We start from the raw sequence: 20,820 nt of genomic DNA on the forward strand, positions 1-20,820 counted from the left end.
ATCCAAAGCCCTCTCCCGCACACGAAATTAACCGTCTCTCTTATCCCCCAACTCTCCCAAGTCAACGAATCACACAGTTTCTATTTATCAGAAACGTCGTCCTACCTAGCGTGTCAATCCTGTACGAGCCGGAGGGCGCGCCGGGGGTTGCACGGAAGCCGCCGACCTCGTAAGAGGTACTTGTCCTTTGTGCGGCAGCTCCCGCGAAACAGCGCGTACCTGGCCTGATCAGCCCAAGCAAGGGGGCCGGGTCCGATCTCGTCGCTGTGGCCGGAATCATTCCGGCCAATGGTCCAGTCAAAGGGCCGGGCAGAATCGGTAGCCTGTGGGGCGAGGCCTGCTGGAGCGTCCGGCCCCTCCCCCACAAAAGGGCTGGAGCGAGTCTGAGCCTTCTTTTGTCTGTCTTACATCAGTCCTTATCAGGGGAGGCAAAGGAGGAAGCGCGGAGAGAGGCATCAACTCGTGATACTGACATACTAGGTACGGATGTATGCTGGTCTCATATTATCCATCTACTGCTAGCAAGCACAGTTACACGCGCATGTCCAGATGGATGGTACTGGATAACGACGACTTACAAAACACCAACAGTATGCGGCATCTCCACCACACACGGTACCGCATGGTCATGCTCCCCCCTTTCCAAACCGCCAGACAGACGATAACGGCGTCGGGCCATGTTTCTGTTACGTGAAGCAACGCCCTTAGCCCTCCCCTCCTCCGACACCTTCCTCTATCAGCCGCCAACAGGCAATACAAGGGCGGTCTCGACCCGCTTCGCGCCGCCGTGCGTCGTGACCTCATCCCCACCCGTGGCCGGAATCCATTCCGGCCACCGGGTACTTAGGCGGCGCCGCGGACCCGGAAGTGGTGATGGGGGTTGTCCGACAGTTCTCAGCTTCAGCAGAGCCAGATTGAGTGTTTGCCACCCATCTCGACTCAGTGCTCTGTTACTGAATCTTTCAAGTCAGCTCTTGAATAGCTTTTATATCACACCATCACCACTTACACGCATCTCACATCACATCACATCACATCACCCCCTTCACCTCACTCCTACACAATGGGCTCCCTTGCAACAAGCACGCCTCCCTTCGAGGTCCTCACAGATGCCCGTCCCGACGACAACTCCCTCCCCGCCTTCCTGGTGTCCACCACCAGGGGCTTCCTCCCCCGTGCAGATCCCATCGCCACCCTGCCCAAGGAGTTTGAGCCGCTCGAGTCCATCCTGCAGTGCATGCCCGTCAAGACTCTGTCTGGCGAGCCCGGCCTCCTTGCCCACGGCAAACTTGGCGATGAGGTCGACACCAAGTTCCCGGATCTCACTGATGAGATGGAGAAGTACAAGGACAACCTGCCCCTGATGAACGCCCTGTACCGGGACTACTCGTTCCTGGCCTCGGCGTATCTCCTCGAGCCTTGCCATGAGCGCTTCCTCAGAGGGGAGAGCTATGGCTTGGGACGCCAGACTCTTCCCAAGAACGTTGCCCGTCCTATTGCTCGATGTGCCGAACTGTAAGTCATGTCCTCAGGGTTAGGGTTACGATTCAAGGGTCAACAAGCTAACCTGTCGTCACAGCACTGGCTTCATGCCCTTTATGGAGTACGCTGGCTCTTATGCCCTCTACAACTACCGCCTTGAGGACCCCTCTAAGGGCTTGGAGTATGACAATATCCGCCTCATTCGTGCCTTTGAGCATGGCCTCGATCCCACCTCCTCCGAGGCCGGCTTCGTTCTCGTCCACATCGACATGGTCAAGAACTCGGGCCCCCTCGTTGCGGCCACCATGCGCTGTCTGGAAGAAGCTTCCAAGGCAAGCTCTGGCCTCGGTGGCATTGAGGAGCGCAGGTCTTTCAACGAAGGGCTCAGCGACATCGTCACTGCCATGAAGAAGATCAACGCCGTCATGGAGACCATGTGGGGGAAGTCTCGTCCGCGAGACTACACCAGCTTCCGCACCTTCATCTTTGGCATCACGGCGCAGTCCATGTTCCCCAACGGCGTCGTATATGAGGGCCTCTATGACAACAAGCCCATGTCGTTCCGAGGCGAGTCTGGCGCCAACGACTCCATGGTGCCTCTGATGGACAACTTCCTGCAGCTGCCCATGCCTGACACGCCCCTGACGGCCATCCTCAACGACTTCCGTGAATACAGGCCCAGCAACCACAAGACCTTTTTGCAGTACGTCAAGGGTCGCTCTCTGGATCTGGATCTCAAGGCGTATGCCCTGGGCTACAAGGGCGAGCCCGAGTCGGAGGAGCACGAGGAGCTCCTGCGGCAGTCTCGCAGCCTGTGGATCCAGATCCTCAACGAGGTGCGAGACTTCCGCTGGCGCCACTGGTGCTTTGCCAGGGAGTACATCCTCAAGCAGACGTCTCACCCAACGGCCACCGGCGGCAGCCCCATTGTCACCTGGCTGCCCAACCAGCTGGAGGCGGTGCTCAAGGAGATGGTGGACGTGCATGAGCAAACCAAGGTCAAGCACGAGAACGGCTTGGGCAGCGTGGCCGAGGACATTATGGAGGCGGCGCTGCGGCAGAGGGATACCCTGCGGAAGGAGGTGGACAAGTTTTGCGCTGAGCGGGGTGTTAAGAGGGAGTAGGTATGGGATGAGGGTTGAATTATACCGAGCTGGATAGTGTTTCTTGATCCCATGTATTGGATAGTGTTGAAAAATTTGTAAAGTTTTGTCCTTGTTTATTTGCATCCTGTTGAAGATCGAGTCACGTCATGTCTGTAAGCTGGTATGTAGTCAAAAATAGACGGTAACCTGTGAGATGGTGAACCCTTACTTTTGGCCATGAACTCACGAAGACCCTTTGCGTGGTGTAATAAGCACTTGCTCTAAATCGCCTAACCCGCATCCTATTCCTCCGTGGCAGCTCGATGCCTCGTTGCCAAGGACCCCAAAACGGACACAAAAAGCTCTCTCGCTCGACACAAACTCAACCACTTTAACGCAACGGGTGAGCCCTCGGAGCGGGGTGAGGCAGGGCAAGGCGCCCGTTCATGCAGGATAAATGAAGTCGCATCCACAAAGAGAGCATCCACACAAGTACCTACTACCTTATGTATCTGTTGGTATGGAGGAAGCAAATACGGCCAGAGCCCCGTCAATTCGAGGATTGCAGAATTCTGACTGCCTACAAGCAGACGTGGAGTTGAAACAGCGGACCAACAGTCTTGAGAGGGCTGATTCTAACACGGCATCATGAACCAGTAATTAGATGGTGTTTCTTCCAAGATACTCACACGAATGAGGATGAGTGGACAACGGATCGACTCCGTCTGCAGCTCATCTTTTCCGTCTGACTGCCATCTCCCATCCTATCGACAGGGTGCCTCTCTGGAAGAGGATGCAGACCCGGAAAACGGCGTCGCAGCATGCATGGATCATGGAGCCCTCTAGCTGCATCACTAACACCCGTCATCGTCAAGCAGATCCTTGTCCCGACAGACCACACACGAGGCTGCAAAGGCTTTCCCAACATCAGGGTAGCACTGCATCCCTCTCTTGTTTTTCTTTTCTCGCATTTATTTTTTTCTCTTTCAAATCTCGTCGCGTCTCCAGTGAAGAACCGCTTTGCTGACCTCGAAGCAAGCACGTCAATCGAGGTTAGAAAGAAAAGAAGGATGCCCTTGCCGCCCAACACACGATGAGGCTCCTCCTCCTCGTTCTCCTCCTCCCGCTCACGGGCCTCGCCTCCGCCAGCGCCGCCCGGGACAGATACGCCGCTGCGCAACTCGTCCCGGAAGGCCTGACGCCGCGGTACTTCGTTGACAGGTCGCATCCGCTGTTCAAGCGCGAGGGATCGTGCGGCGACGACGCACACAGCTGTAAGACGCCGAAAATTGCTGCTTCCTTCCTCCTCCTTCGTATCCTCTCCTACTAGTAACCCCTTCGTCTCCCCTCCTCCTCACCACCATGCCTAGGTACATAACACCGCAAGGCTGACAACACCGCCAAACCAGGCCTCGACATCGGCCACGGCGACCGCTGCTGCGACAACAACAGCTACTGCTACGTCAACTCCTCCAACCAGCCCAAATGCTGCGCAATCGGCCAGCCCTGCACCTCCGACAACCCCTGCCCTGCCACCGCCGTCCGCTGCTCCGTCACACGAACAATCACCCTCACCTCATCCTCTCAGAAGCCCTCCAGAATAACAACCGTCCTCACAGGCTGCTGCGGCCGCGCCTGTCCGCAAACAAGCTTCTACCTCTGCGCCCCCTCCCTCGGCGGCAACTGCTGCCCCTACGACGCAAGCTGCCAGGCCGGCGGCCACTGCGTCTCCACGAGGACCAGCCCGCCGCCGGGCCTCACGCCCGTCGCCGACGGCGGATGCACCACCAGCCAGTTCCGGTGCCCCGACGGCAACGGCTGCTGCGACAACGGCCAGGCGTGCACCTCGTTTGGAGGCTCGGGGTACTGCTCCACCGCGACGGGCGGGCCGACGAGCACCCTCGCAGCAGCAGCAGGCGGTGACGACGACTCTTCCTCGTCTGGAGGAGGGGGCCTCTCGCCCGGCGCAGAAGCAGGCATTGCCGTCGGCGCAGTCGTAGGCGGCGGCCTCCTCGTCGCCGCAGCGGCATGGCTCTACCTCACCCGCCGCAGGGCCCGACAATCGAGCCCCTACAACAATACCAACAACGACATGAACGCAGCAGGCGACGCGCCCATGGCCATCGCACCGACTTCGCCCGACTCTTCTGCGGCGGCAGCAGCCCAGCGCTGGGAAATGGTCTCCTCCGTGACGCCCTCCGGCGCCGCCGTCACCGACGCGGGGACCCTCCGCTCTCCGTCCTCGGCCCCGGACCCCGTGGAGCTGGGCACCGACCGGGAGCTCCTCAGCGAGGTCCCCGGGTCGGGCGCGCTCTCGCCGAGATCGGGCGTGAGCAGCATGGCGTTCACGGAGCTGCGGACACCGGAGACGCTGGATGGGAGGTTCGAGTTGCATGGTTCCGAGGGGAATTGGCCGATGCCTTCGCCGGCGAGCCCGTTGCCTAGCCCCCCTTTGCAGGGCGGGAATCCGTTGCCTAGTCCGCCGTTGCGGGATGAGGATCCGGGTTTCAAGGAGAATAAGCCTTGACTGATAGCGTGAAGGAAGACAAGTAGATATCATTCGTGAAGAGTAGGACATTGGGGGCTTCAAGGTGCCCATCTATTGAGTCAAACACCTAGTCTGTAATACATGATACCGTCCGATTTCAGACTCGGAAATGGAGGCTTCAATTCCTCGGACGGAATAAGCCAGGAAACAAAATCACAAGAATCTAGCATGTCTTTTTCGTTTATTTCTTTTACATGCTATCAGTCACTGGGAAGCAAGTGGCTGCAAATCCGACCCAACGCCACCAAGATTCCGACACCCAATAAAGAGGCTAGCTCGAGGGGGTATAAAGAAAAGAAGTCCTGCAAACGACGTAGTGAAATTAGAAGAAGGAGGGCAGAAGAAGTGAAGAAGGAAAAGAAAGAGAAGAGAAGAAGAGAAGAAGAGAAGGAATGCCGAGGTTCCTTTTGCCCCCATGCAATCCTTCTATATGCCGATCCCAGCTCAGCATACAATGCCGCCAAAGGGCGCGCAAGTTCGCAAGTCCTTGACCAAGTCTTCCACGCTGCTAAGATGGCGACTCAGGAGCTGCTGCTTCTCCGCCGTGGTCAGCGTCATGACCCCGTTGCTGTTGGCACGCTTGCGGCCGCTTCTACCGTCTGCGCCAAATGCGCCGGAAAGCTTCGAGGGGCTGCGCTGAAAGACAGACCCGCGCTGGTCGGCGCGCGGGCTCGAGGGCGTCTCCGGCATGAGATAGAAGTAGAGGAACTCGACCAGCTTGAGCTTGACCTCGCGGGAGGTGGACCGCGACTTGAAGAGGGATGTGACCGTCAGGAGGCCGTCGAGGCCTTCAAAGGTGCGCGTGTTGTTGGGCGTGTCGATGAGGGCGACGACGAGGGTCAGGAGAGTCGCAGACTGGATCGCCGGGCAGTTGTAGGGCTCGAGAAGATCGAGTAAGAGCTATTGAGGTACGGTTAGCGTGGGTAGCATTCGTGACAGGGGGGGGGTCCCTGAGGTCTGGTCCATGACTTGCATTCATATTCTGCTCCCGCGCAAAAAGAGCCTTGCTTGGGGGGTGCAGCAGCATGACGCCCTGGATGAGATCCAGCGCACTGAGGATGAGCAGGTCGTTCTGGCCGTCGCTGCCCTTTGCCATGAGTCGATCCAGCGTGCTCGTCAGGCGCATGGCGACATTCCACTCGAAGCCCTCCTGCAGCTTAAAGAACTCCCGAAAGGCCGGGTCCTGGGTGAGCTGGGCGAGGTCCTTGCGAGGGGCATCACCCGAGGCATCGTCGTCGTCATGGGGAGCCGCAGGCGAGGAGAGGGAAGAGGATCGAGTCCGTCCGGAGGAGCTGTTGGACAGGCAAATCTGCGCGAGGAGGCCTTCGACCTGGCGCAGCCCCTTGCGGATCTTGGGTCCGTCATAGGAGGACAGGTTATCGAAAGCGAGTGACAAGAGAGCTTCCATGGTGATCTCGGTAATCGATAGCGGCGGGTACGCTGTGTTGGGCAGGAAGGCTGATCTCGAAATGATGGACAGGAGAAGCAACAAAGAAAGGGACAAAGAAGATTGGGGCAGAAACCAAGATGAGAGTCTTCCACTGTTTCCTTTTTCCTTGTTTCTTTGTTTTCTTTGTTTATGGTGGGGATGTGGGATGACGTCTTGTGTGGTTGTTTGATAACGAGCGGAAGTGGTTGGGTGAAGATGCAGTGCCAGTGAGACGCAAAGCTGTTAATACAAGAGGAAAAGGAGAAAGACACAAGGCATTGGGCGTATCAAGATGAAGGTTGACAGCTTAAAGAAAAAGACATGTAAAGAGTGAGTGAGAGTGAGAGAGAGAAACAATACGCAGGGAGACGAGAAGAAGAAAAAGCCACTGCGTCAAATCAATAACCAAGTGAGTGTGTGTATGTGTGTGTTTTGCGTGGGAAGCTTCCAGAGCGCCGGTTCAGCCCATCAGATCAAGTTCGGGCCAGTCGTTGCGGCTGGGCTTCATTTCCCCGGCAACGGCGGGCTCGAGAAGGGAGACGCAGCTTGGAGCTTGAGGAACGGACAGGATACAGTGGACCTCGGGAGCCTACAGGGAGCCTACAGGCCACTGGCGCGCCGTACATGGGCAGCTTGGGGCCTGTGGGCGGGGTGACAGTTGATTGAGCTCCACCGCGGCGGCCACGGGACAGCTGCTAGCGCCTGGCGGGAGGGCCGAACGGGGACCGGCCAGGCCCTGAAACTGGGCAGTTCTGCTGAGTGCTTGCAGCGCGGACGGCTGCACGCCATTCATTAGTAGCGTTTTGCGAGCAAGTGCGCGATGACGATCCTGGACCTTGTGCCTTGATTTGACAGACGTCGAGATTGCTGTTGACGTCGATATCCCGCAGGGTGCTTGCTTGACTGGTGGACGGTGCACTTGCGACTAATTGACTTATAAAGACGCAGATGCTGGTTTGGAGACGCATGTGCCAATGGATGCCTGCGGAGCAACAGGCACAGGCTGTGGTACACGCTCAGCTCATGCACCCATACGGATACATCCAAGCTGAGGTACGGTACAGACTTGGATGACATGAAGCTGCATGTGCATGAAGTTCCCAAGTTCCAGCATCAATCACTGCCCCAGCTTATCCAGCGTTCATGTTTCACCCCCGGCACTGGTGATTACATGTAATGGCCGACTGCATTATGTAAGGCAAGTACTGTACAAGTCCTTATCTTCGAGACGCTGGAACGGCATAATGGGAATAAAGCAATTGAACCGACGAAACCATGCTCATACCGGCCGGTGCTCGGGCTCAAACGGACTCGAGCTGCATTTGACATGTTACATCGACTTGATTCCTGCCGCTCGCTTCGCAATCCCGGTCCACGATGGCGATCTAGTCTCTGCCTCAATTGCCACATGATGCCTCGCGGCAGTTCAATTGGCGATAGCGTCCGACTCTGCATGGGATTGAATCACCTCAGTCGTCGTGAGTCGCAGAATGTCAGCATCATCTTCGGCGCTTTGATGCTTGGATGAGTGAGGCTGGATGTCAGTGCCACTTGGATGAGTCCTATCAAACAGGGCCAACAGCTCTCGGCATTCCCCTTCTGGTACCATCACCCGTTCGACATCGCCAAAGCCTTCATCAGCATCATCCATCCACGCAACACTCGTGAAACCCCCAACAGCCCGTCAGCAGTCAGTTGCACCAACAATCCTCTCCGCCCATCTGACGAGTCTCCTGCCGCGCACTCCCAATCCTCACGAGCTCCTCTCTCTCCCCAGCCTCTCAGCATCGCCGACGCGTACATACACGCTCCACGGCATCCAGCCAACATCCGGGAAGCCGGCGGCCAGACAGGCAGCTGCTTCTTCAGTCCCCAAGGCTGCAGCCAACATGCATCTGCCGCCCTGGACAATCCACCGCGAGCCCTTCGCCTGATAGGGCCACGGACGAGATGCCGCTCCTAATCACCTGCAAGCCCCGCCGATTCTGTCTGTCCGTCCATGTCCGTCCAGCTCCCTCACCACCAGGCGAAGCCAAAATGCGGTAAGGTCTGGATGTAGGCATGCACCATCCAATGCCAGGTCATGCCATGTACGCTGTACTCTGTGCTCCGCACCTCCAGTTCTTTCTTCAACACCCCGCCGCTTCTCCATCGCAGCTGGCGCCACAACGGCAGTATAAGACCAGGCGAGACGCCTCGTTTGACGGGAAACGATGCGCCCCCAATCCGAGTTGACCGTCTCACCCGTTGTCATTCCTCCCCGGACCTCGAGCAGGCGTCTGCTGCGCTCCCAGCCTCATTCTCGCGCCCAATCCCACGCTCAATTCCAAGCGCAGCTTCAGTCTCAATCGCAGCCGTTACAGCCTCGATCGCCGGCTCAGCGCCACAGCTTCACCTGGGCCCGCGCCTCCGCCTCGTCGCTGCCACGCCTCGAGGCTCCCGCTGCCGCTGCCGCTGCCGCCACCTCCGCCTCCACCGTCGCCCCCGAGCCCGAACCGCTACTCGAGCTCGAGAGCGAAGCTCAGTGGCTGGCCCCGCGCTCCAAGCTAGCTGGCAAGCGCCCGGAACACATGTCGAAGCGGCCCCTGTACCCTCAACCTCCACCTCGGAGAGGCAGCAAGAGAATACACTACGGCGACGTCGACCTCGCCGCCCTCGACATGCAGCACCAGGTCAATCCCTCGGCGCCGCCCAGCGTCGACCGCTTCGCGCACGAGGACTTTGACTTCCGCAGCCGCGGCACGTGGACCGACGAAAAGGAGCACATTGTCCGGGGCCCTTTCGAGTACGTCGTCAGCCACCCGGGCAAGGACTTCCGCTCCCAGATCATCGCCGCCTTCAACGCCTTCCTCGACGTGCCGCCCGAGAGCCTCGCCATCGTCACAAAGGTCGTGGGCATGCTGCACGAGGCGTCGCTGCTCGTCGACGACGTCCAGGACTCGTCCGAGCTGCGCCGCGGCTTCCCCGTCGCCCACAACATCTTTGGCGTCGCGCAGACCATCAACTCGGCCAACTACATCTACTTTGCGGCTCTGCAGGAGCTCGTCAAGCTCGGCAACAAGCACGCCGTTGCCCTCTTCGCCGAGGAGCTCATCAACCTGCACCGCGGCCAGGGCATGGACCTCTTCTGGCGCGACACGCTGACCTGCCCGACCGAGGACGACTACCTCGAGATGGTGGGCAACAAGACGGGCGGCCTGTTCCGCCTCGGCATCAAGCTGATGCAGGCAGAGTCCACCTCGGCCGTCGACTGCGTGCCCCTCGTCGACATCATCGGGCTCATCTTCCAGATCCGCGACGACTACATGAACCTCTCGTCGAGCGAGTACAGCCACAATAAGGGCATGTGCGAGGACCTGACGGAGGGCAAGTTCTCCTTCCCCGTCATCCACGCCATCCGCGCCGACCCCGTCGACCTGCAGCTCATCAACATTCTCAAGCAGAAGACGACGGACGTGCAGGTCAAGCGCTACGCCGTCTCGTACATGGACTCCAAGGGGAGCTTTGAGTACACCCGCCAGGTGGTTGCCACGCTCATCGACAGGGCCCGCAAGATGGTTGCCGAGCTGGACGATGCGTCTGGCAGGGCTGCTGGCATCTACAAGATTCTGGATAAGATGGTTATTTCGTCTTGAGATTGGGGGTTTGCTGCCTCGGATGGAAGCAGTTGAGGGGAGTGCTTCACGCTTTCTACGTAATTGGTTTCTGGGACACTTTTTTGGCGCCAGAGCGACTGATATTTCAGCATGGTTAATGATTTCCTTGCATCCTTCATTCCATCATTGCTCACCTCTTGCTTTCACCTGTTACCACCCTGGTTCTATGCTTTGAGGGCAACGGATTGCACATCAATCAGCTCTCGATCTTATATCCCGGCATTGTAAAGCGGCAGTATCAGTCTCTACAGTAGAATACCTAGTAGCATCATCATCATCACGCATGCAGCAGATATTCGTCACATGTCATGTCAAATGACAACTCATCACATCAACACAGATCAATATCAAGACCTTCCAATGGCAACGCTAATATACGAAGAACAATGATAATACTGGAACAAAGCGAAAAGAGAGAAGATGCTCCTCTCCATCCCCCATAAAGGCTATTGTGCCCCAGCCACAGCAACCCTCCTCTTGACCAACCGCACCCACCTCCGTCTCCTCCATTCCCCCTTCTTCCCCGTCCCGTCCTCGCCCTCTTCCCAACTCACGTGCGGCATCCCGCCAGATCGGCCGCTCGGCTTACCTTCAGACTGATGATCACTATGATCGTCCACCATGCCAGTGCGCCCCTCGCGCTCGTTGTAAATGTCATACACCCACCGCTCCCCCTCCGTCTCGACCTCGACGCCCGTGATGATGCGCTCCTCGACCCAGTCCCTGCTCCAGAGGTCCAGCGCCCACTTCTTCTCGCTCCACTCCCACCCGTCGGGCGGCATCACGTCCTCGAAGAAGCGCGTCCCGCGGGGCCGCTCCCCTGCGATGCGCGGCTGCGACAGCGGGTCGTACGGCGACGGGCAGAACAGCCACGGCTCCCACTCGCCGGCGGCCGACTGCCGCTGCAGCTCAAAGATCTCCACCTCGCGCGTCTCGGGCGCCGAGTCAAGGATGACGTCGGTCGCGATCCAGGCGTCGAGCCAGGACTTGGCCTCCTGCTCGCGCGGCTGGATGTGCGACTCGCGCGTGGCGGCCAGCAGGCGCGCGACGGCCGGGTGCCCGGACCCGACGGCCGCCCAGCCGCCGACGAGGAAGACGAGGCGCCAGGGGATCATGTGCGCGGCAATGGTCATGAAGACGCCCGCGGCGAAGAGGGAGAGGAAGACGGCCGACGAGAGCGCCTCGTTGCTGAAATTGCTAATGGGCACGAGCAGCGCCACCACCATGTCGTGTCCCTGGGTGAAGTCGTCCATGCAGTTCTGCAGGTCGCCCATGTTGCGGAAGAAGTCCTTGCTCAGCTCCTTGGCCGGCCGGACCGTCGCCGCCGGCGCCAGCGGGGGGCCCCGCGGGGAGTAGCCCATGCTCTGCTCGCTCGACAGGGTGCCCTTTGGCGGCGCCGGGTGCCGCGCGAGGAACCCCGGGATGAAGGCGCCCAGGAGGATGCCCACGATGGGGAGGACGCAGAGCAGGTAGGGGTCGAGGCAGACGAAGGTGTACGTGGCGAGCAGGGAGAGCGTGTGCGTGGGCTTGCGCCAGGAGAGGATGCGCGTCATGCGCGCCTGGAACTTGAAGACGACGCCGATGCGGGCGTTGAAGCGGCGGAAGTTGTTGGACATGGTCGTCAGGTTGAAGCCCGGCCGCTGCGGGAACGCCGCATCGTCGGCCGATGATATGGTGACCTCTGGGCCATGGCGGTCCTCGGCGGGGATGACTTGTTGAAGAAGCCTGCGACATACGCAACAACCCTCCATTAGCGTTTGAGTTTCTTCGCCTGTATCCTGTGTGTATACTGACTTTTCTACCAGGCGATCCTGTATGTTCGCCTTCTCTCGGAGAGCCGCGAGACCGGATCGCAGACCGATGCGCTGCGGCGACGCCGTGGACGGGTCGAGTTCCGAGGGCACTTGCACCTTTCGCTCAGGCGGTCGCTCTGGCGAGCCGTCGCGGCCGGCTGCCATTAACTCTGCGGCGAAGTCGTCCATGGCATGTGGTGAGAGAGCCAGCGCCGCAGGACGTTTTTCGGCTCTATCTCATGGTTCGCGGGATGATGCTGCGATAGGGTTCGATGACGGTGGTTGTAGATTGGCAGATGGGTAGATGGATAGCGATAGCAATGAGGGACGTTGAGCTGGCATGTGACGCGAGGCCAGGCGATGATCTCACTTTTTGTGGCTGGTAAGGGTGCGGCGCGCCACACTTTGAATCTTGCAGCAAATCGCTGCCAGTCACACACGAAAACCTCGCACACACTCTTAACGCTGTGAAATTTCGCTGATTCGCCCGTTCTGTTTCTGGGGGGGAAACGTCGAGAGCCGCTAGCCGGCGGCAGCTAGAAGAAGAAGGGTGCAATGGAAGGGTCGCCGCACCACCAGATTCCATCCTTGGTCGAATATTGAGCGGCTGACTGTATGATTCAACGACTCGGGAGAGAGAATATGGCAGTCATCCCATTGGCATCCATACCAGGCGGCACGAACCAACACATGACAGTCAGAATCAACCATATTCCCCATCACTCAGCTCCAAAGAGGGCTGTGACAATTATGGAGCTGATCTAAACAACATTGAAGTCGACAGGGCCCCAAAAGCGGTTCTGCGTGGGCCTCCTCACCGCAAAGGATCTGGGCTATTTACGTCCAGCAGCAGTAGCACGAGAAGAATATGCACAGAGACGGCTTTAGGCCTGGCGGATAAACGAGTCGACGGCTGCTGCGGCTCCATCTCCAGACATACGTGGCGGACCGATGACACAACTGTGCAGAAACGCTGGCGACGGCTTGGGTGGATGCGGATGGAGCAGCAATCAATCTTGGGGATCTGCCCGTCCCTCTCCGACCATGTCGGTTGTGCTCCGCACTTGTCAAGTCCGAGAAGCTCGAATGCTTGGCTTGTTGCAGATGGGTTGTTCACCTCCTTTGTTCCTTGCGTGCCGTCGAGTTACGTTTATATCGTACGGGTGCTATCATCACGAGGGCCTAACCTGTACCGTCGTGATGAGAACCACCAGACCAAGAGCAGAATATCAAACGATACCTTGAAGGTCCAAGGACCAACACTTACTTAGCCTCTCCATCAAGACGAACCGTCCGTTAGAGAATGACGGTCGCAACCCAACACGGCCCATACGGCACCCAAGCAATACCCAACAATGGAGATGCCATAACACGAGAGCTTCCGTGCTGGGAACGGAGCACCTCAACAGCTGCACCACCAAGACACGTGCTGAAAGAGCCCTTGCAAGATCTGACATTGACAGCCAACCCGTGGCGCCATTCTGCAAGCAGCAGAGCGGTCCCATTGGCACGCTGAGAAGCCAGAGGGCGGGCAGAGAGAAAACGGAGACCCGGGCTGAGGCCATTTTCCAGAACGGGACGCACGGCGCATCAACAAACATCTAGAGCTTGATCCATGCAGCGGCAACTGCAGAGTGATAGGATGGGATGAGGATGGCCGTACCCTATTCTGTTGGTGACGAGGTACCGCACTGTTTCATCCCAGGGCGCTGCTGCAAGCAGGTCGCAAGCATCGCATCAGTGACATTCGCATCATGTACGAAGTACGCATGGGCATAAGCGAAGGTCGTCAATGTTGCCTGTCCAACATGCAATAGGCGCTGAACCGCTTCTTCAAAATGCATGGCAATACGTGGACGCACCTGAGTCGGCCAGACGGATGTGCGCCATTCTGCAGGAGGACAGTGACAAATAGGTAACGGACCACGGTGGTGAACCGCATGACCTGCGCGTGATGATGCGGACAGCAGACAAACGGGAGCCGAGGTGCAGAAACAGAGCAGAAGCGAGATGGCACATACAGCCTGCGAGGCATGGCTTTTCTGTCTATTATCTCACATTAGCATTGACTCTTCGATCTCACGATAGGCGTAATAATAGCTGTATGAATTTCTTGGTGGCAGAATCTGCTTTTACATGGAGGGGTTGGAGTGTGGGGAATGGGTAAATGATAGGCGAGATAAAAGGCGAGCAGGATGAAGGAGGAAGAAACCGGACACTCTCCTTTTGTTTCTCTCTTCTTGTGTGTGGTCTATATTCAACGCCACCGAGGGATGACGCTCGTCCATGGGCTTGTTTTGTTGCCTTCTGATTGTATGTGTTCTTGATATGGATCCGTAAGGCGGGCGCTTAAGCAAGTTGGATGCCGGATTGAGGCTGTATCCGCTTTCGTTCATCATTCGCATACAATCAAGAAGGTCAAGGGGGCTGAAAGAACAACAAAAGAAGAAAGAAGGAAAGAAGTCTCAGAAAAGACATGGCCTGGAATAGGGCAATTAGTGGGAGCAACGGTCGTGATTGGATCGTTCGTTTAACCTTTGCTTGTTCTCGAACCTTGACAAGCTTAGGGCGACCAGTTCATGGTGCAAAGAAATTGACGGGGTAACACCAATTGAAGAGTCAAAACAATCGGGACAAGGGAACGATTAGTCAGGCATTGGCCAAGCATGTATGGCAGACGGGAGTGAGAGGGATAGGAGCTGAAATTGACAAAAAAGATTTGATGTTTCATACTCCTCATTTTACAGAATGGAGTTGTTGATGCTCGACTTCCCGGTATGTAGCATTTGGCATGGATGGACCTGAAGTAGGCAATCCCCCGTATAAATCAGCGTCTAATTAATCGAGACATGCATCAATCAACCCGCGCAGTCTCGTCATATCGGTCTGTTGTGTCTCGGACATTGAGCGAAACAAGAATTGAAGATCAGAATGATGGACGAAGCCGTGAAGACATGTACGACAAGCCAATGTACACCCATCGATGGGCACCTCGTCATGAGTACGGCTGTACGGAAGCACTTGGGCCTGCGCCGCCTTGCCACGATACATGCGCCCAAGGTACCTCCAGGCAGATGTGATCCCAGCTGGCATGATCTGGTCATCGAAACGAAGACAACATTGAACCGTCCTCGTGTAAAAAAGCAGGTACCGGTACCTCGCCGCCCGCCTCTTCCCCTCCCGCTGCAGCCCCGTTGCCGCCCAAGTCCTCACGCGTGCTCCACACCACCAGGTACCGCAACCTCGCCAGCACCAGCCGCCAAGTGGCCACCAGCCCAAGGTGCCGCGACTCAGGGCGCCCCCCCCATGGGCCTGACCGACCTTCTAGCGGCAGCCAGCAACCAGCAACCAGCGGCCCTCGGGGCTAGTGCGGCAGTAGCTCGAGCGTTCCTAGGTGCCAGAAGGTGCTGTGGCCAGTGCCGTAGCAGCCCCAAGCACCCCCCCAAGCTGGCCCAGGTCAGGCTGGCCCCGGCGCCTCAAAGCCCGCTGGACGACCTGGACCGAAAGCGTGCAACCCCCGATGCTCGCAAAACAACGAACCTGGACGCTTGTTGCTCCTCAAGCCGCCCCTTTCGTTTTTTTCCAACCTCGAACCAACCCTCTCGCCTCACGCATCGTCGGCAATCCAAGACAGTCCCTCGAGGCAGGCTGCCGTCGGCGTCTCGACAGCCCAGCGCAAGCTTCAACCAGACCCGCGCTCGCCTCGCAGCCCACCGCCTTCACCGCAGACCAAGTGCCGGGTCGGAATGAGGTAGCCGTTCAGACGCTCTCAGCTCCCTGACCGGACTGAGGCTGTGACGCTTCCAGCGACCTCGACCCTCATCGTGTGCGTGAGCGTGTGCGAAATCTGCGTGCCAGACGCAAGCCGCTGCCGCGCACCTCCATCGTCCGCTTCAACCTCGCGACGCTTCGCTCTCTATGACCCTCAAGCACAAGGCGCCTGCTGGGCCTCGACCAGCAAACACGTCCCCTCGCCTGTAAGATTTCGAACTCCCGTCGAAGGCCAAGAGACGAAAAAAAAAAAGGAAAGAAAAAGAGAAAGAGAAACAAGAGAAAGAAGGAGGAGGGCTCTGTTGAATACCATCCCAATCAGCCTCATTTGGGGAGGTTACGAAAGGGCTGGACGAAGAAGAGGCAGAGAAGAAGTGGTGCTAACCTGATGCCCCGGCAACGCAGAACCTACACCAGATCATCCAGCCGCGTACCGACGGCATCCTCGAGGAGCAACAGCTCGGTCTCCAACTCTCCAATGCTCAGCACCACATCATCCAACAACCGCTCGCATTTTTCCTACGGCCGAAATGGACAGGCGAGCCAGACAGAACAAGCAATCAACACCACCGGCTCTTACGATTTTCTACCCTCTGTGAGCTTCGACGACCTCCACACCAGCATCGAGTCCGCGGCTTCTGGCAACAGTGAGCCGCGGCGGAACAAGTATCCATCTCCAGCAGCGTCAGCGAGTGACGTTGAATCCTCGTTAAGCATGTCCGACAGGAGGCTGTCCGACAAGCCGGCCGCCAATGGCGGTGCCACACGCGTGGGCGTCTCGGCCTCCACGCGAACCTCGAGATCGGGATCCATCCTCCACAGGCCAAGCGCGTCGAGACAGAACAGTGCCTCGTCCATCTCGACAACGTCCGGCTCCATCGACGCCTCCACGGCCACTATTGGACTGCGCACTCGCCGACAGAGCCAGTATCCTCCCGTCTCTGGCTCCAACCTTTCCGCGAAGCCCCCTCGCAAATCGATTGGCCCTGGCGTCGTCGCCGACGCGGAAACGCTGACGCGGAGCTCCTCGAAACGACGCCCGAGCCTCTTCTCAGAGAGGTCCAGCGATGTGACCAGGACCTCCCTCGATATAGGCTCGGACACCAACCGCACGTTTGCCACCAGTGCCAGGAGCGTCAAGGCGAAATCGGTGCAGCCCACCCCTATGCTGAGCCAGGCAAACATTCTGGCCGGTTCCTCTACTTCCTCTCTCGCCTCGGAGCATCACCAGGCTGCTCCCAAATCACCACGTCTAGCAAGCAAGGGATTGACGCCTTCCTCCTCTCAACGACGCGCATCCGCCATGCCTACGGGGCATGCCTCTCACGCAACCGGACTTGGCGCAAGAACCATCAGTCCTACCGACACCAGACGAATGAAGCGCATGTCCATGATGCCGCAATCCATGAGCTTAAACCAAGTTTCAAGTGCTGCGTCTGGCCCTCCTGTGTCATCAGAGACGCGAGCCGCCTCAAGATCGCCATCGATGATTCCGAGGAAGGCCTCGGCCACGCCATCGTCGTCTCGGACGACGCCAGATATCAGCAGGAAATCGTACAGCTCTGGTCTTTCCGTCGGCTCTACCATCAGCTTCAACACTGTCAGAACGTCGACTGGCTCCCTACAACCGCGCCTGCCTCAGTCATCCTCTACATCTCGACTACCCGCGCCAAAACATACCACTGCTCACGGCTCAGTGCCCTCGGGCGACGAGGAAGATGTCCCTCCCGTTCCAGCAATTCCCAAAGCATACGAATCGCCAAAGGACGCCCCGACCGACATGTACTCCATGGCCAAGAAGAAATCCAGCCTCGGCGCTCTCGACAGCATCACGATCAACCTGAACAGCCACAACCCTACCGCGAGCGCGCAGGCGCCGACTGCTGTGGAAACCGTTAAACTGCAGCGTAAATCGAGTCTCAAGTCAACGACACACGCGCCTCCCGTGGCAAGGACGGAAGAGAAGAAGAACACGCAGGTCAAGAAGAGTCTGGAGCCCCTGCGATTGCCGCCGCTGAATCTTGGTCCCTTGAGCATACCGACTGCAGCCAAAGTGGCCGCGCTGCAGGAGAACCGTACCGCGGAGCGACCCATGAGCCCGCCCGCCTCGCGACAGCTTCCCAAAACACCGACAACGCCCATGACTGCCTCGAAGAGTTCCTTCTTTGCAAAGACGCGCTATGACGAGACCTTGGAGCCGTTGCCGCCCATCAGAAGCAGCACTTCGACGCACCGAACTCACCGCAGAACCCCGAGCCCGCCGGACGCGACGAGCTCATCCTCGGATTCCTCGCTGGTCTTTAAGGATCTGATACCAAAGCCAAGCATGTCGCCCTTCGGATCGTCTTCTTTCCCGAAGAAGGACAACGGCGCGCAAGGATACTTGAAGCGTTCCAAGACCGGCTCCGAGCACACCACCAATGTCAACCGATCACTGTTCGAAGACAAGGTTCACCAAAAGCCTGCTGGCCCCCGGCCTCCCAATACAGACAAGCCTGTGCCCAAGTCTCCTCCGCCGGCTCAACCTGCTGATCAGCCACAAACACCTTCTTCGATGAGTAATTTGCGAAGGAAGCTTAGCTTGTCTTGGAAGAAGGGCAACTCGAAGGGAGCCATTGTCCCCCCGCAGGATGTCGTAGACAGAGCGCAGGGTAATCAGGATAGCACCGGGCCTCCTCGCATACCCGCATCCGCCACGACGAACTCTCTCCCGACCGCGAAGCTTTCCGGCCCCAGCGCAGCTGTCCCCCAGGGGCGCTCGGAATCCAAGAGAAGGAAGAGCTCCGTTGGCAACATGAACAGCGCTTACGTTTCGCACGATCGGACCAAGAGTGATCCGTGGACCGCCAAGAAGGACGCCACCGTTGCTGACCCTGCTACGATGCCAGGAGCTCGCAACCCGTCGGTCATGGCCAAGCTCATGAGGCCGAAGACGTCCTCAAGTGTGCCCAGTTCAAGCTCGTACGTCGCTGATATGGACAAGGACGATCTCATTGCGGAAGAAGAAATGCGCAAATTGGGTTCTCGGCGTAAGGAAACGGAAATCGCAGCCAGGACTCTCGACGCCCTGAAGAAGAGGGCTTCGCCCAAGGAGAGAGTTGGGCCCCACGAGGCAATTCGGATCGCCATGCTCAACATTTACGAACGTGGTGAAATTATTGACTACAACGACATCTACTTCTGCGGCACGCAGAACGCCAACAAGGTTGTGGGCGACCTGTCGTCGGACGCTCCGAACTTTGGCTATGATGATGAGCGCGGAGACTATTCGATTGTCATTGGCGATCACCTTGCGTATCGGTACGAAGTCATTGATGTTCTTGGAAAAGGAAGCTTTGGCCAGGTCGTTCGATGCATCGACCACAAGCTCGGGGTTCTCGTTGCCGTCAAGATTATCAGAAACAAGAAACGATTTCATCAGCAAGCTCTGGTTGAGGTTAATATCCTTCAAAAGCTGCGCGAGTGGGTGAGTAAATGGAATTCTCGACTACGCACCTCGACTACGCATCGCCTTGGCTAACTGACATTTCACAGGATCCTCATAACAAACACAGCATGGTCAATTTCACCCAGAGCTTCTACTTCCGTGGCCACCTTTGCATCTCTACGGAACTATTGGACATGAACCTCTACGAGTTCATCAAGGCCCACTCCTTCAGGGGATTCTCTCTGCGAATCATCCGGCGCTTCACCAAGCAGATTCTCAGTTCTCTGATCATCCTCAAGCAGAAGAAGGTCATCCACTGCGATCTTAAGCCAGAGAACATTCTGCTACGCCACCCGCTTCACGCCGAAATCAAGGTCATCGACTTCGGTTCCAGCTGTTTCGAGAGCGAAAAGGTCTACACCTACATCCAGTCGCGATTCTACCGGTCACCCGAGGTGATTTTGGGCATGACCTATGGCCTGCCGATTGACATGTGGAGTGTGGGCTGCATTCTCGCCGAGCTGTACACCGGTGTCCCCATCTTCCCTGGTGAAAACGAGCAGGAACAGTTAGCCTGCATCATGGAGGTTTTCGGCCCCCCTGAGAAGCACCTCATCGAGAAGAGCACGAGGAAGAAGCTCTTCTTCGACTCCATGGGCAAGCCACGACTGACAGTCTCGTCCAAGGGCCGCAGACGGCGCCCCTCGTCCAAGACTCTGCAGCAGGTGTTGAAGTGTGATGACGAGGCGTTCCTCGATTTCGTCGCGCGGTGTCTCAGATGGGACCCTGACCGGCGACTGAAACCTGAGGAGGCCGTCCGGCACGAATTCATCACGGGAGTCAAGACGCCAACCCCTATTCCCCGCTTGCCGATGCGGGAGTCATCCCCCGTGAAGCGCCACAACACGATATCAGTGTCTCGTCCTCTGCCTGATCCGCCCGGCACCTCGACCAAGCCCGGCTTGGGCGCCAGCCCCGGCAAGGCAGCCTCTGGCTCCATGCGTAGAGCGTCTGGAGCCACGGGCGCCACGACAGCAAGCTTGAACAGGCGCACGAGTGCCGGGGCCATGCACCAGGGGTTCACGGGCTTGGCTGGCCCATCAAGCACCAGCAGCCTGCCGCGGGCTGCGGGCCGGATCGTGAGCGGAACCCGGGATATCGCTGCCGCGGGCGCCACCGCAGCCATGAGTCGACGAGCTTAGGACAGCGTTTCAAGAGACTCGAGGGAAGGACATATAAAACGCGTGTGTACGAACAACAACATATTGGGAGTTTAAGAGGGTCATTCGCATTTTACTTTGATGATCACCATGACTCATTGGTTATTCGCCGGCTTGATTTTTTTCTTACTATTTTTCATTTTCTTCTATCTTCTATTTTCGTGTTTCTTTGCGTCGGGGTTGGACGAGACGAGACGCACATTCCACTGGTCTTCCGGTCAAGCAGACGAGCCACAAGTCCCGGTCTTGAAGCTTCCCATGCTAGGAGTTGTGTTTTTTTGCTTTTTCTTCACATTACGAAACGAAGGAGAGGGGAGAACCGGGGATTGATGACACACGCTGGAGATGGGAGAGGACTGTTGGGGCTTTGGTGGCTCACTAGATTCGGTTGAGGAAAGTGTATTAGCAA

At 57.7% G+C, this 20,820-nt stretch overlaps 6 protein-coding genes across 6 annotated transcripts; 4 read left to right on the plus strand and 2 right to left on the minus strand.

Annotated features, from left to right (window-relative positions):
* Positions 1-751: 751 nt before the first annotated feature.
* Positions 752-2,606, plus strand: CCMA1212_001004 (Indoleamine 2,3-dioxygenase 1; the record flags this gene model as incomplete). The annotated part of the gene is made up of 3 exons (XM_073698444.1): positions 752-787; positions 983-1,515; positions 1,580-2,606. Coding segments are annotated over 3 exons (1,596 nt in total), but the record flags the coding sequence as incomplete, so codon positions are not given.
* A 1,054-nt stretch (positions 2,607-3,660) lies between these two features.
* CCMA1212_001005 (uncharacterized protein) lies at positions 3,661-5,094 on the plus strand (the record flags this gene model as incomplete). The annotated part of the gene is made up of 2 exons (XM_073698445.1): positions 3,661-3,841; positions 3,977-5,094. The coding sequence occupies 2 exons, from the start codon at positions 3,661-3,663 to the stop codon at positions 5,092-5,094; spliced, it is 1,299 nt and encodes a 432-aa protein (XP_073562968.1).
* A 465-nt stretch (positions 5,095-5,559) lies between these two features.
* CCMA1212_001006 (Cell division control protein 14) lies at positions 5,560-6,523 on the minus strand (the record flags this gene model as incomplete). Its single annotated transcript, XM_073698446.1, has 2 exons — positions 5,560-6,015; positions 6,053-6,523. 2 exons carry the CDS (start codon positions 6,521-6,523, stop codon positions 5,560-5,562), a joined length of 927 nt encoding a protein of 308 aa, XP_073563690.1.
* Positions 6,524-8,757: 2,234 nt separating this feature from the next.
* On the plus strand, positions 8,758-10,179 carry CCMA1212_001007 (Geranylgeranyl pyrophosphate synthase; the record flags this gene model as incomplete). The annotated part of the gene is made up of 1 exon (XM_073698447.1): positions 8,758-10,179. The coding sequence occupies one exon, from the start codon at positions 8,758-8,760 to the stop codon at positions 10,177-10,179; it is 1,422 nt and encodes a 473-aa protein (XP_073563689.1).
* A 467-nt stretch (positions 10,180-10,646) lies between these two features.
* CCMA1212_001008 (Peroxisomal membrane protein PEX29) lies at positions 10,647-12,182 on the minus strand (the record flags this gene model as incomplete). Its single annotated transcript, XM_073698448.1, has 1 exon — positions 10,647-12,182. One exon carries the CDS (start codon positions 12,180-12,182, stop codon positions 10,647-10,649), a length of 1,536 nt encoding a protein of 511 aa, XP_073563545.1.
* A 3,729-nt stretch (positions 12,183-15,911) lies between these two features.
* CCMA1212_001009 (Dual specificity protein kinase pom1) lies at positions 15,912-20,393 on the plus strand (the record flags this gene model as incomplete). The annotated part of the gene is made up of 3 exons (XM_073698449.1): positions 15,912-15,970; positions 16,170-19,230; positions 19,299-20,393. 3 exons carry the CDS (start codon positions 15,912-15,914, stop codon positions 20,391-20,393), a joined length of 4,215 nt encoding a protein of 1,404 aa, XP_073563543.1.
* Positions 20,394-20,820: the final 427 nt, after the last annotated feature.

The sequence above is a fragment of the Trichoderma ghanense genome, assembly GCF_004382785.1.
Source record: "Trichoderma ghanense strain CCMA-1212 chromosome Unknown scaffold_0, whole genome shotgun sequence".
In the NCBI taxonomy this organism is placed as follows: domain Eukaryota; kingdom Fungi; phylum Ascomycota; class Sordariomycetes; order Hypocreales; family Hypocreaceae; genus Trichoderma; species Trichoderma ghanense.